Source organism: Rhopalosiphum maidis, chromosome 2 (genome assembly GCF_003676215.2).
Source record: "Rhopalosiphum maidis isolate BTI-1 chromosome 2, ASM367621v3, whole genome shotgun sequence".
Taxonomy (NCBI): Eukaryota; Metazoa; Arthropoda; class Insecta; order Hemiptera; family Aphididae; genus Rhopalosiphum; species Rhopalosiphum maidis.
In genome coordinates this window covers 61,076,442-61,091,206 of record NC_040878.1, presented here as the reverse complement: position 1 = coordinate 61,091,206, position 14,765 = coordinate 61,076,442, and the positions used below count along the sequence as shown (strand labels likewise).

Sequence of the window (14,765 nt, the reverse complement as noted above, 5' to 3'; positions counted from 1 at the left end):
ATGTGATGATGGTATTAATTGATTATATATATGTGTGTGTATTATATATGTATTTATGTGTAGTTACTAGTTGTTCATCATACAAAACATTTAACACCTGATGAACTTGAGAATCTCTATTTTTAATAAAAAGTGATGAAAATTATCTATATTTTTATTGAAATTATTATTTTTTTTACATATTTTTCTACTGAAGTATGCATGAATGATCATTCATTTTACTAAAATTATTACATGATCAACAAAGTTATAATATTTTATGTACTAATAATAATTCTAGACAATGTAGTGTAAACATTGACAAATTTCCATTACAAATATTACTATATTTGTTAAATAGTCCTGCTATACACTGTATATATATTATTTACACTACATTTTAAATTAAACACATAAAATGCATACTTGGACAATGTTTATTTATCTATACTAATATTTATATATATATATGTGTGTGTTAACACTTACGAGGTATAATTAAATAATGTATACAATTTTTTAAAAAAAAAAAAACAAATCTCTTTTCAAATATAATATTAACAGTTGATCTTAAAATGTCCGTGGGCGTAGGTATGTATATTATCGGATTGTACTATCCGCTTATCATCATGTTGGTTGAAGCATAATTTGTTGGATTTAGTCGTTTGAATCTGATGGTTGGATGATCTGATAGAGATATTTTCCCTATACAGGTTAGACTTGTCTTTATCATCATCAGAAAAAAGACATTTCTTATGATTTTCGAAAGTCATATGATTTTTAACTACATGCTTTTGGACGCCTTTTGCCTTAATTTTCTCCTCGTCTTCTAAAATGTAAGCATATGATTTTGCTCTGAGTGCTATAAACTCTCTTATAATACGTCCATCGGTTTCATCAGAAAATAGTCCAGGAATTTTCTTTCTCTCAGCAATGTAACACAGGTGATCCTGGGGTAGATTTGCCGTGTCCATTCGATCGAGTAAATTAGAATTATTTGCCAGGTCATTGTAAAAGTTGTCAGTCTGGATATAATATACTAAAGAATCTAAAGAAAAAAAAAAAAATTAATAAGATAATAATAATAATAATAATAATTTACCTGTATCTGTGTACAAGAGCTCGATTTTTTCGCCATAATGTTTCTGCATTACGTTATAGTGATAGTCGTACATCAGGGTTTTACTTATGTCTAGTACTGCGAAACCTATAAAAAAAAAAAAATAATAAATAAGTTTATTAAGTAATAATTGTATGTGTAAGTTTATTAATAATTACCTATATATATCGGTTTGCAGAACTCGATTATTTTATTTTCTAGCGAAACAGCAGCTAGATTTTCACTGTATGTTGTGCAATGTTTAAATGTTTGTTCATTCAGAAGTTTTTGCAATCTATTTGGACATGAAACTAGTTCCATCTTAATACGTTTTCTCATAGACTCCATGGTTTTCCCAAAAACTGCATTATTTAAAAGTTTGAAGAAATCCTTTTCAAACTCATTTACAGCTTTTTTCCTCATTTCGGTGTTTAAATGTATATATGTCGCAAGCCAATCCGATTGTCTGAACTCTAAAACTCTATGTACTTTTTCTACGATTAATCCATTTGCTATAGCTTGCTGTAAGTTGCGGTAATGGATGATATAATTTTTTTTGGAATGAAGTGTCGCTACAAGTTTTTTTACTCTTGAGCCAGGAGGAATTTTATTCTCGGGTAAAAATGGTAGATCGTTGTGTTTGTTATGTAAATGTTGTGGGTATGATATGTCTACCTCATACACTCTACCTATATCTGAGGTAGGTGTTAAAACATCTAGTCCGTCTAATTTAGGATCAACCCACTCAAAATAACCATAGGGCATATACTGTGACATTGCCCACCCATACAAGTTGTTGCAGTCTTGATAAACTATCCACGATTTAGGATTTTTCGTGTCATAATCTGGGGTATTTTCATGATTAGCTTTAGCGTACCTCATGCTAGCTTGTGTGAGGCCACCGCGGATTGAGTTTTCAAAAAATAAGTGCATGTCAAAGTCAGAGAGTAGTTCTAGTTTGATCTTAGTACATTTTAACATGCAGTCGAAACTGAATCCTGGAGCGGTATAATAGTAAACAGGGTCTAAATTGTATGTTGAAATGCACATGTCTCTGAAGTTTTCAAATACATCGGCCAATAATAAAACATCGATTTTGAGATAAAGGTCGCTATATTCTCCGAGATTTTTGCATTTAAAATGATTCCATACAGTCTTGGCGTGCTCGTATTCATAATCGTCTATATCTAATTCTGTTAGTTCACTATAAAAATCGCTTTTTTTTGGTAAATTCGTTTCTTTAAGTTTGTTCCAACTATCAGTATAGTCGTAAGGGTATACACCTTTACGAGTAACGAGCTGCATATCTTCGGTTAAAAAGTTTTTTGCTGTCTCTCTGAACTTCTCAAACCCAGATGTTATTAAATTTGATGCGAGTGTTGATAAACTGGAGGCCATAAAACGGCATGAGTCTATGAATCGTATTGAAAAGTATTTATTCACGTATTTTGAAAATGAAATTAATTTTTCTTCGCTATTTGGAATAACCGAAATAGTTTTGGAATCGTAACCTAATTCGGTTACGATAAAATGTGCGTCATAATTTGATAAATTGTGTATAAAGCATGGTATGAAACTCGGTGTTTGAAGCTTGAGGTTGCAGGTATTACACAATGTTTGCCTGAATTTTCCCGATAAGTGACAATGATCTGCCACTTTATTGTTTTTGTTGGAAAAATTACATTTACATAAATTGCATGTATTTGTCATTTTATGTGTTGTTTGATCTTCTTCGGTCATTATGATGGGTTCGTTTGTTTTAAGCAAATTTTCAACTTTTTTTGCGACTTCTGTCACTTCATTCACGAATCTTTTGGCTACGTCTCGATGAGACTCATTACCACGGAAAATAATGGGTTCTTGTGGTATATTGAAGTTTTTTAGCAGTTCCGCGGGAACGTTTTCTGTAGCCTTTACGACAAACCCGTAGCTCATCGGTTCATGTTTTTGAAAAGCTAATATTTTTTTGCTTTTGCTTTCATGACATTTTACAAGAAGTGCCTCAAAATCGGCATATATAACTATCGGGTGTCGTTGAGTTTTATTCCAACTATTGAATTCTAACATTGTACCGGGCGCAGGCATCTGAGGTAAGATAGGCTTGTGTGGTCCACATATCAGTTTGTGCTGATCTAGTGCTGCTTGTCCGCTTGGCGTATTTTTCCGGAGCTGATTGTCATATGATTTGAAACACCGTTTGCAAAATATAACGCTTTCAGTGTGTGATGTTTTTTGTGCACGGACAAGTCGTGAGAAATTTGATATATATGTGTAGTGGCTTTTATCCCCGTTGGTAATTAGTAAGAGATCAAAATGATCTTTTTTTTCTTCATCCGCAACTTTAAGTGGATAAATAATATGTTTTTCACTCTTTTTTTGTTTTTTTAAACTGTATACGTTGACAGATACGTTCTGGTTATTTTTTTCAAATATTTTTATTTTTTCGATAGGTGTTGGGAACGTTAAATCAGTAAAATTGTATTTTTCTTCGTGTGATGTATAATTTTCGGCTACAAGATTCTTGTTATTGCCTAACACATGTTTTGCTAGAATCGACCACTTGAAACAATTTTGGTCTGAATTTTGTGGATTGATTACGGCTTTTTTATTTTTAATGTCATTTGGTAATGGAATATACGACGAGCCACCCATAGGTGTATATTTATATACGCCCAACCCCAAACCATCTATAGATTGTAAAGTAAATCCACTTCCTTTCGAAGTATAGACGTCTTCTTCAGACAAAAGATCAGCAAAATTTATATCAATCTTGGCTTCTATATCTGTATCCATGAATATTTTCTTGGCAGAGGTCTTAAATGTCCTATTCTCTGCTGAATTGTCGACATGTGGTCTATTGTATGTAGTTTCCAATTTTAGATTATATTTAATTGGGTGTTTAGTTGATAACGATTTGAGTAATTGTATTAAGTCTCTTTTTAATGTTTCTAGAAAACTGCTGTAGTTGGTCAATTCATCTGTATTTAGCATGTAATACCAATTGATTTTCTTTGAGAGCGATGTGCCTGTTTTACTAAAACCATGGGTGGTATTGACGATGTCCATGTGTGATTTTTTAGCATTTACTGCTTCGTTTAAATTGTTTACATGATGACGTTTAAGACCATTGCGATTTGAAGTGGATGGAACTGAAATCAGATAAATATTTTACTTTTAAAAAAAGTGTATAGGAAAAATAAATAAAAGAAATTAGTGTTTGTATATAGCTTGAATATCGATGTCTATAAGCATATGTTATATTAGTTGAGTACGTTTCATGAAATCATAATATGTATAATCAGTGCCGGATCTAAGACATTTGACGCCCGGGGCTAATAAAAATGTAGCGCCCTTACATAGTATTAGCTACGGGGATCAGGGTTTGCGGGTTGTCAACACAAAACAAAATTTTTAAGCAGGTACAAATCAAAAGTATATTTTTATATTACAAATATTTTTTATTTAAACCGTTGTCTTAACATATATTATATTATAGATCATAGTCAATATTATATTTAAAAACCATTAAAAAATATAAAAACAAAAACATAAATAAAAATCTCTTGATTACTTAAATTAGGTAAAAAAATTATACTCTGAAAATTCAAAAATTAACTTTTCTAGCTTTTTTTGCAGCGAAATCATTAATTACGTCTTCATAATTGATTTGTCTTGCAATTTTATTTTCTATGGATAAAATAGATAAGTGATTAAGTCTAGCTTGCTCCGTAGTAGATCTTAAATATGTTTTTATTAATTTCAATTTACTAAAGGTTCGTTCACACGAAGCTGAAGTAACTGGCATTGTAAGATATATTTGGTAAGCAACGGATATATTTGGATATGCACTTTGAAGTTTATTTTTATAAATAAAATTCAACATTTCAAAAAATGTTGCTCTTTTTAAATCGTCATCTATGTTGTAAACATGGTCTTTAAAGCTCTCTAGTTCTGAAATGAATTCAATTTTGTTGAGGTCGTTTTCATATTTATTGCATAAATCGACTCCTGCTCTTTTCAAGTTTTCCATAGGGTACCTCATTTTCACTAAATATGTTCTTTGTGTATCTGTAATATTTAAAGGCCATGTACCAAGATCAGTAAAATGTATGTTTATGGTGTCTACTTTATTGCAATTAGTTCTGTTCCCTTCCATAGCTGAATAATAGTCCTCATCACTAGTCGATACCGTTTTTGTTTCAAATAATTTATTATGTGCAATCTCTGTAGAAATAACTTTATATTTATTTTTTTCTTCGGGTATGATAATTGTATGTGATATTGATGAATTTGTATCAGAATTTGAAGGAACCACTTCTATAAATTAAAGGTAAATTAAGAAAGGTATTTTGTGATGGCCTTAGATTAGTTTTTACGCTTTAAGCTTATATTAGCTGATATAACTTAACTATACATTTATAATTAAAATTAGTAAAATCAAAAATACCTACTTAAATCTAAAATATGAATGATTTATATGAAATTTAAAAATAAAACAAATAATTATTTAATATTCTATACTAAATTGTATAAATTTCTTTACTAAACAACATAAATTTATTTATTTATTGTTGCAACAAAATAAAAATTCAATTTTATTAAGATGTTTTAAATATCTCAACCTTGATTAAATTCATTATATAAATTAACTATAGGTAAATATATAATTTATTTAAACAGGTTTAAAAATTGCTTACCGTTGGTTTCTGTTTCTGTAATATTCTCATCCGTATCTGAATCGTGGTCCACATCATTAGTTGATAACGTTTTTGTTTCAAATAATTTATTATGTACAATCTCTGTAGAAATAACGTTATGTTAATTAATTTTGTTTATTTTAATTTTATTTAGATATTTAAAACATGTTTTAAATATCTCAACATTCTCAACATTGATTAAACTTATTACATTTAAGTATTTAACTATAAATATATAATTTATTTTGACAGCTATAAAAATTGCTTACCGTTGGTTTCTGTTTCTGTAATATTCCCATCCGTATCTGAATCGTGGTCCACATCATTAGTTGATAACGTTTTTGTTTCAAATAATTTATTATGTACAATCTCTGTAGAAATAACGTTATGTTAATTAATTTTGTTTATTTTAATTTTATTTAGATATTTAAAACATGTTTTAAATATCTCAACATTCTCAACATTGATTAAACTTATTACATTTAAGTATTTAACTATAAATATATAATTTATTTTGACAGCTATAAAAATTGCTTACCGTTGGTTTCTGTTTTTGAAAAGAAATTTACGATCTTAGGTAATTTTTGTACATTTTTTTTAAGTTCCAGTTTTTTTTTTCTATTTTCAGCCCCACTGAGCTTTTTTTTTTGAATTCATCATATTTTTTTTTTTGGTGAAGAAATGTTAAAATAAAAAAAATTGTAGAGTTGAAATGAATCTGACAACAACCTTCGACTATTCGACATGAATAAATGAGCAATAATAAATATTATCGTACATTCCAACATTGTAAATACCTATTATAAAACCTATGCATTTATCATCGATCGCCAGTTTGGGTTTTCTCCGAAACTGACTGTTAATAACTAGGCGACTATAAATATAAAATATGTCAACACCGGACCAAAATATAAACAAAAGATAAACGTATTCGAATATCTAATATTATTTATTCTGTTTAAATATACAGTATTATAATTTATACATATTTTATGAGATATTTTTAGCTTATTTTTTTATTTTTTATAATCTTAAGAGCACCCAGATACCAACAGCGCCCGGGGCAAGAATACCCACTTGCCCCCCCCCCTAGATCCGGCACTGTGTATAATACACCTGATACGGAGAATATCGGTTTATGAAAAAGTTTTTTATCGAAACGTTGTTGTCTGAATTATGTAATTTTTAAATAATTTTATTAATATTCTTAGATATGTAGTAGTCTACCCATCTATGTTATCATTAGGAATAATATTAAATGTGTACATGTTTTCATAGAAAAATAAAAAGTTCATATTGTATTATTATATATGTAGATTGTAGGTATATTATCAAATATATTTATCAAAACATTTGTCTATATTAAGAATATATTATAATATAATAAATTAAAATTATTTGTGTATGCTTTTAATAACGTTATGACAATAATCGTATGGATATATTTTCAATTAATTTAAGATAATATTTAAATATATTGCAATTATCTAAATTAATATTAGTTTTTCAGTAAACATGGAGCGTATTTATCTACTTCTTTTGAGCAGCATAGCCTGTAGTGTAGAGAGACATATATTTAATGTATGTTAATTTATAAATAACAATACAATTTGTTAGATTTTCAACTTGCGATAACAGTGGACATTTGTAATAATGTAATTGATTGAAAAATACATAATTTAAATTAAAGACAATTTTTATAATTGATAATTTAAGTTAATATTAGTATTCATTGATAATAAACAACTAACGTATAATATTATAATAATATATATATTTTTTAATGGAATGTTATATAATGTACATATTAAATATTATGTAAAAAGGTTATAATTACGTGTAAAATAATGAAACATATTAAAAGCGAAATAGTACAAACTACGTGAAATAATTTTAGTACATAATTTTGAAGTTAATTTACGTGAAATAAGACACGGCGCTACGGCGTGCGGCGGTATCTGCTAGTAGAAGTTTGTCACACAAACCGGTTTTATATAATATTTTGTTGTTATTCATTAGTTTTTAATAGGGCTCGGAAGTTATAGCACTAAAAAAATTATTTTTTAGCGCTTAAATATGCCCATAAAAACATTAATATCAGCGCTATAAATAGCACTAAAAGTTGGAAAATATGCAAAATAAAATTTTCAACAAATTTTTTTGAGCACGAAATTTAAGATATATTTTATATTACAGATTTTTAATGTTTTTCGTAGAATATGATGGTAGGTATCGATAGAAATACGACTGCAGCACGATAACACAACGAATCCAATGATAGTGCGATAGTACGATGTGATTGACACGATTTTAAAATAAAACAATTTGTTTTCGTTTACATATTCGTAGGCGACTGTTTGGTAGGTTAACTAAATTTAGTTTTTAAAAATATGCCCATAAACAGCATTTATAACTCCAAATTAGCAAAATAGCAGTAATAATCGTAAATATGCAAAAAATAGCAAAATAAAATTTCGTGTATGACATCAGAGAAGTGTGAAACATATTTGTATCTTACTTTGGATGTTCTAGGACGAACCAAGAAAAATATGCATTTGCTAGAACTTCCGAGCCCTGTTTATTATAATTGATTTGGGTTTCGAGGAATCCATATCTCATGCACACTAACGTTTATTTACTTTACACACATAGATACGCAACTAGACAAGCAACAAAGAATCGCCTATACACACCTCTTTAGAAATGGTCGTGGTGCTGCAGTCCTCTTAAGAATAATTTTTCACTTAATTGATATGGCTGTAATTAATAGTTAGATTTTATACCGTCGTCATTGTAAGCAACTAGGTATAAAAAAATTTGATCCCTTGGTAAATTTTAAATCAGATATTGCACATGCATTAATCTTGTCAGGAAAAAACAAAGTGAAGAAAAGAGGTAAACCAAGTTCTTCAAATTCTACAACACCACCACAAAAATGTACAAAATCAGTACAAGACCTGTTAATGATATACGTTTTGATTGCTATGAACATTGGCCTGAGAATATCAATAATAAACAGAGGTGTAAACATTGTATCAAGGCTTATTCCAGGACTTATACAGTAAATGCAAATTAGCGTTATGCTACACAGGACCTCGTAATTGTTATCAAGATTATAATCAAAAATGATTTTATTTCTAAGTTATGGAAAATTTGAGTATAAATTAATATTTCTATCTATTTTATATAATACTATTATGCATTGTTTGAACTTATGTTTCTATAATAGTCAATATGCTACAAAGGTTTGTCAATTATTTTTATGTTTATTGTTATGTTTTTTTATATTTTTTAATAATTTTTAAAAGTTGATAATTATTTTATGTTTTTTTTTTCAAATAAATACTTTGTTAAATGTTTAGGAGACAGAGACTCAAGTGTTAAAAAAAAATATGCTGAAATAATGCCTTATGGACCTATAGACTATCCGTAATAAAAATAAAATGTCGCATATATATATATACTTTTTTTTTTCGTTAAGAAAATATTTAAAATCAAATATATTACGCTTTAGATTTTCAATAACTAAGGCAATTGAATATTGTAATTCGTAATAGATTACAAGGCCAAACAGATTACCAAAAATCAGTAGGCAAGTTAATTATTATAATTATTTTTTTTTTATAACATTATAAATTAACACAATTATAGTATTATAATATTATGTATTAACACATATTATTTAAGGATTACGACAAAATATAAATAACAGTTTTTAACTAGATAAAAAGAAAGAAAGTTTCATAAATGCCTTACTATTCGACTAACATGAATGCTTAGCTATCAAAGAAAAAACAAGGGACCCGGCTAATTCACAAATTTGGCACGTTGACGTTGAAATCGACTCGCAGTGTCAAATTTTGGTCGCGTTTGTAAACTTCGACCTACTATGTCGTGCAAGAATACAGTCTATTATATTATACATATATACATTTTAATTGATTTTAACATAGCTTTATCAATTAATAATATTAATTCATTGATAAAGTTATATTCCTACATGAAGTGTTTTATTTCCTATAGAGTATTTTAAGTAAATTATGTATATAAAGATATGAATAAAATACATTACCTTTATAATCGTAACTTTTTTTAGCTTTTTGCTTGGTTTTTTGTTGGATTACAGTATTTGAATCTGAAAATAGTATTATTATTAATATTTTATCTAATAAATCTGTATATTGTGAAAAAAAATACTTACGTTGTTTATTTTTGCAATGTCTGATGAAGTTATCTTTTCGCGTGAATATCTCTGAGCGTGTACTGCAAGAAATCTCATTGGATACATCGTGTGATTCGGTATGTCTGTTTAGACTAGAGATTCTAGTAAAGGTCTTATCGCATACACTACACTGAAACATAGTTATGTTGAAAACTGAATAACACTAGTAAAGCTCGTGAAACAAGACTATTCTTCAACGAAAAGATTAGGGATATATAACTCGCGAGCTACTCGACTCGACGAGTGACGAGTCGACACATTGAAATGAATTGAACTACTGAATCATGACAAAACACATAGGCATGTCAACAATATTCCGGTTATTGAAGCGAATCGCGCATCCACTCTCCACCCATCTGTGTAATGTGACGCCGCCGATAACTCCACCACCACTCCACCGCTAATCTAGTCGGAGAGATGCTTACGTCACAGACCTGCGTATCACGAGTTGCTGACATGCCCATGTATTTTGTCACGGACTGAACGAGTTGACTCGGTGTTTCAAAATTCGGCAACTCAAAAAAATTTTTTTTACCTACCCGATGTTACCAACGTAAAATTGGAAAAATCTCTATTTAAAATAGCTTATTAAAACCAACTAAGTACCACTTATCAATTATAACTACATGTTATCAATACTAACTATCATGTTTAAATTATAATTTTTTCAAAGCAAGTATACATGCATGCATTAACATAATTTAAGTTATATACACCTGGTCATCAGAACATATCATTAGCAGTAGCGTATACAATTTGTTTCTAAACCATAAAATGAGTTTTATGTCTTGTGTAAATTAAACAATTAGATAAACATAGAATACACTTAAATAAATTGCAGTATTTTTACAATTATTAATAAAACTATTCGAATAATATTGTCAATTTGATTGAAGAACATCATCAAACACTTTTATTACTCTGGATTCATCTCGCGTTTAAAAACTGACCAACAAATAACAATATCCTAACTAGTCAGTGGCCGCTGTTAAAAACAAGTACTTAATCGGTCAAAATAAATTAAATTAACTCTTTACTTTTTACTATAGGATTATTCTAAGTCAGCGAATTAGTTCAGAAATCGTTTAGAACCGTTTTAAACCGTTTCGAATTAGTTCAATAATTGTTTGCTGGAATGGAACAAAATTTTTTTGTCAGCAAAAATAAGGTTGAATATATGCAATAATTATTCTATTGATAAATTTTACTTTATTACATAATATGTCGAATGACTTGAATAAACGGTTTTGATTTTTCTATTGTAAATTCAAGGAACAGATAATGAAATAATACTATTTTTACTATACTCAGAAGGTCTTGATTGGGTAAAATGTGTCGGATTATGTACAGACGGTGCTAGAGCTATGTGTGGTAAAAATAGTAGTATTGTAACACGAATGCTTAAAGTTAGTCCGAATGCATCATGGACTCACTGCAACATTCACAGGGAAGTTTTAGTGTCGAAAAATCTGCCGGATAACTTGAAAATCGTGTTGAACACTTCTGTAAAAATGGTCAATTTCATTAAAACAAGGCCACTGCAATCACGATTATTTGAAAAGTTGTGTGAAGAGATGGTATGTTCTCATAAATCTCTTCTTTTGCACATTGAAGTACGTTAGCTGTTAAGAGGAAAAGTATTAACAAGACTTGTGGAATTCCGCGAAGAAGTTGCACTGTTTCTAAAAGAAAAAACTAATCTGGCAAAATCGTTGCACGATGAAGATTTTATCTTGAAGCTCACGTATTTAACCGACATATTTTCGAAACTGAACGAACTAAATTCATATTTACAAGAAACAGAAGGAGCTGATATATTTGCAGTCCATGAAAAAATTAGAGGTTTTATGAAAAAACTTACGTTATAGCAAAAAAACATTGAAAAGCAAAATTATGATTGTTATGAAACATTTTAAATTTTCATAACCGAAAATAATTTAAAAGTTCCTGATGACATAATTAGCCAAATTACTTTGCATTTAATTTCGTTGAAAGATAACTTTAACTTTTACTTTCTTGAAGAAATGGAAAAATGTTAAAAAAAATAACTGGGTTGTGAATCCGTTTTAGGACGATATATTAACAGAGATATCAACAAAAGCTAACGAAGAACTCATTGATATATCTGAAGAAACATCATTAAAACTTAAATTTAGCCGCAATAATTTGATTGAGTTTTGGTTGTCAGTTCGACCGAAATGTCCAACTCTTTCAACTGAAGCTTTATAGGTATTACTACCTTTCTCATTTTCATAATTATGCGAAGTTGGATTTTCGGCAATGGTGGGCATCAAAAACAAACACAGAAACAAGCTCCAATTATTGCATTCCTTACGTTTGAAAATAGCTAAAATTGACGTCGATGTTGGTGCTGTTATCAACAATAGTAGGAAACAAGCACATTCATCACAACGCCTAATTATTAATTAAGTATTATAATATTATTATTATTATTATTAATATTATTATAAAGTACTAAATAAGTAATAAAATAGAAAATTTTTTTTTTTTTATTCTGTTAGTGTAAAGCTAAGGGGTCGCGATAGATTTAAAATCCGATAAAATTTGGGTGGCGGTCCTAAAAAGATTGAGAACCACTGGTATACTGCATACTTAAAATAGCCAACGCATTTTTATTTATTATATTATTAAGATACAGTTTAAAAAGTGTTTTATATATGTAATTTTACCTAGATACCTACTATTGAATATTTCTGCGATTCTATCGTAAATCATACAGCAATATTATAGTCTAATAGGCTTCTTCCTGATGTCAATATTTAATCCAAATACATCACTTAATTGAACCTCGAAGATTTCAAGACGATACGACCAATATTGAAGATTTTGAATTTTACGTATTTCAAAAGTAGCGTCCTCATATCAATATCCTCCATATCAGTGTGAAATGTAGAGCCCAACTTAGGAATTTTGGGCCCGGGTCTAATTTTTTTATGGCGCACCAAAATAAATTATTATCTAAATTCTAAATTATCAACTTAAATTATAAATGCAATCTTTTTGCTATATGGATTTTTTATATTCAATTAATTTTATGAAATTATAAATAAATTATACCATAAGTCTATAAGTAATTATTTAATGATGATTAATATAAATAAAACAATGAAATTAAAAATATAAATATAAGTAAAGAAGTGTAGATACAGTTTTTAATTTAAACAAATAATATTTACTGCTATACATCCATGTACACTGTACACAAATTCAAAGCAGTAATGCATTTTTCAACATAGTCAATGTAAATAATAAAAAAAATTACATGATTTAGAATCTAAGACAACGGTTTTTTTCTAGATTTTAGTTCACTAAACTTTTGAATTGGATCTGAAAAATCAAGTGTGTTAGTTATTTCCCTCTCAGCAGATAGACGAACGAGTGAGTTTAATTTTTCTTGGTGAAGGGACGTTCTTTTGGCGTTGATGAATGGTGGCAGAGGAAAGATTAGAAATCAGAGGTGTAAGTGCGACGCTAACATAGGTCGCGCCAACCGATCTTATTTTTGGAAATTCGTAGTTATTGGACACGACTCGCGAGTTGTTGGGGACAGGAAAAGTTACCCGGCATACGTGTATTTACAAATAAAATAATGGTACAAAATTACTAAATTAAATACGTGAATTACTGTTCTCAACAATATATTATATATATAATAATAACAATAATCGGACCAACATCGAAATATAAACAAGGTCCATTTACCCAGCCCCACCATATTGGAAATTATAAATTTTCTTTTTTTCATTCGATTGTGCTGCATTAGTCCCAATTGTTCTACTTGGTCCCACGTTTGTGCTGAGCCCCTAACTCTAAGAAATCGAATTTAAATGTTAGCTCCATTAAAATGGATTTTTCAAAATTAAAAAACTAATAACAACAAAATTGTATAATAAACAAATCTGACAATTTTTTTTTAAGAAATATATAATAATAATAAAAATTGGTAATAGTAAAATAATAATCATTAATTCTTTCAGAAAAAAAAAGTCATTGTAAAATAAAAATAATGTATTTCATATAATATTATATAAGTATTATATTACAAATGTGTATTGTACGTATCATATATTTATATATTAATAATGTGTATTATCGTACAGTAAATTACTATACATAAAAACTTTCAGTTTATATTATTAGTAGAAATGTAAAATAGTTAAGTTTTCCTTTGATTTTTATATTTTTTATAAGTTACACATTTTTGACCAAATAAGTACTAAACTTCATTGAAATTAAATTTGTTGTTTTGTTGACCTAGTATTAAATCAAAGTTGTGGATAACGTTTACTTTTTATTTATTAAACAGTTCTAAGAAGATCTAGCAAAATATAACAAATTTGATTTTTGTTTAGAATTAATAAGGATCTTTATTATTACTAATATAGTATTATCAAACTATACAAAATTCATATAACAAATAAATGATGCAGTATTTTAAATAACTTATTTTATTAGGTAGCAATATTATATTTTTAGGCCTTATATCCTTTTTTTTTGTTTTTTGAGGCGATTATTCAACTTTATTTTATATTTGAACGCTATAATTTATCATTTTTTATGTTATTCGATAAATAAATATTTATGAAAGTTTCTTATGAATAAACACTTAAACACATAGATGGACAGTCCGATTTTTTTTTTAAGCGCTTTTCAAAATTTAAAAATAACGCGGTCTGGTCCCAGTCTTTTTTAACAGTTTAAAAATAAATCGGTCTAGTCTTGGTCCAGTTAAATTATTTTGTCCATT

The 14,765-nt window shown here is 28.4% G+C and overlaps 2 protein-coding genes across 4 annotated transcripts; one reads left to right on the top strand and one right to left on the bottom strand.

Annotated features, from left to right (window-relative positions):
- Window positions 1-432: 432 nt before the first annotated feature.
- LOC113555237 lies at window positions 433-10,331 on the bottom strand. Of its 3 annotated transcripts, XM_026959628.1 has the most exons (7): window positions 9,977-10,331; window positions 9,848-9,910; window positions 6,045-6,146; window positions 5,776-5,877; window positions 1,258-4,227; window positions 1,082-1,186; window positions 433-1,027 (listed from the first exon to the last, which is right to left on the bottom strand). In XM_026959628.1, the coding sequence occupies exons 1-7, from the start codon at window positions 10,134-10,136 to the stop codon at window positions 537-539; spliced, it is 3,993 nt and encodes a 1,330-aa protein (XP_026815429.1). In that variant the 5' UTR covers window positions 10,137-10,331; the 3' UTR covers window positions 433-536. The 3 variants fall into 3 exon arrangements, with proteins under 3 accessions (XP_026815429.1, XP_026815430.1, XP_026815431.1); XM_026959629.1 differs by lacking the exons at window positions 5,776-5,877; window positions 6,045-6,146 and having other exon boundaries at window positions 9,977-10,330; XM_026959630.1 differs by lacking the exons at window positions 5,776-5,877; window positions 6,045-6,146; window positions 9,848-9,910; window positions 9,977-10,331 and adding an exon at window positions 6,314-6,322.
- Window positions 10,332-11,344: 1,013 nt separating this feature from the next.
- LOC113554687 (protein FAM200A-like) lies at window positions 11,345-11,837 on the top strand. Its single transcript, XM_026958641.1, has one exon. It carries the CDS (start codon window positions 11,362-11,364, stop codon window positions 11,617-11,619), a length of 258 nt encoding a protein of 85 aa, XP_026814442.1. The 5' UTR covers window positions 11,345-11,361; the 3' UTR covers window positions 11,620-11,837.
- Window positions 11,838-14,765: the final 2,928 nt, after the last annotated feature.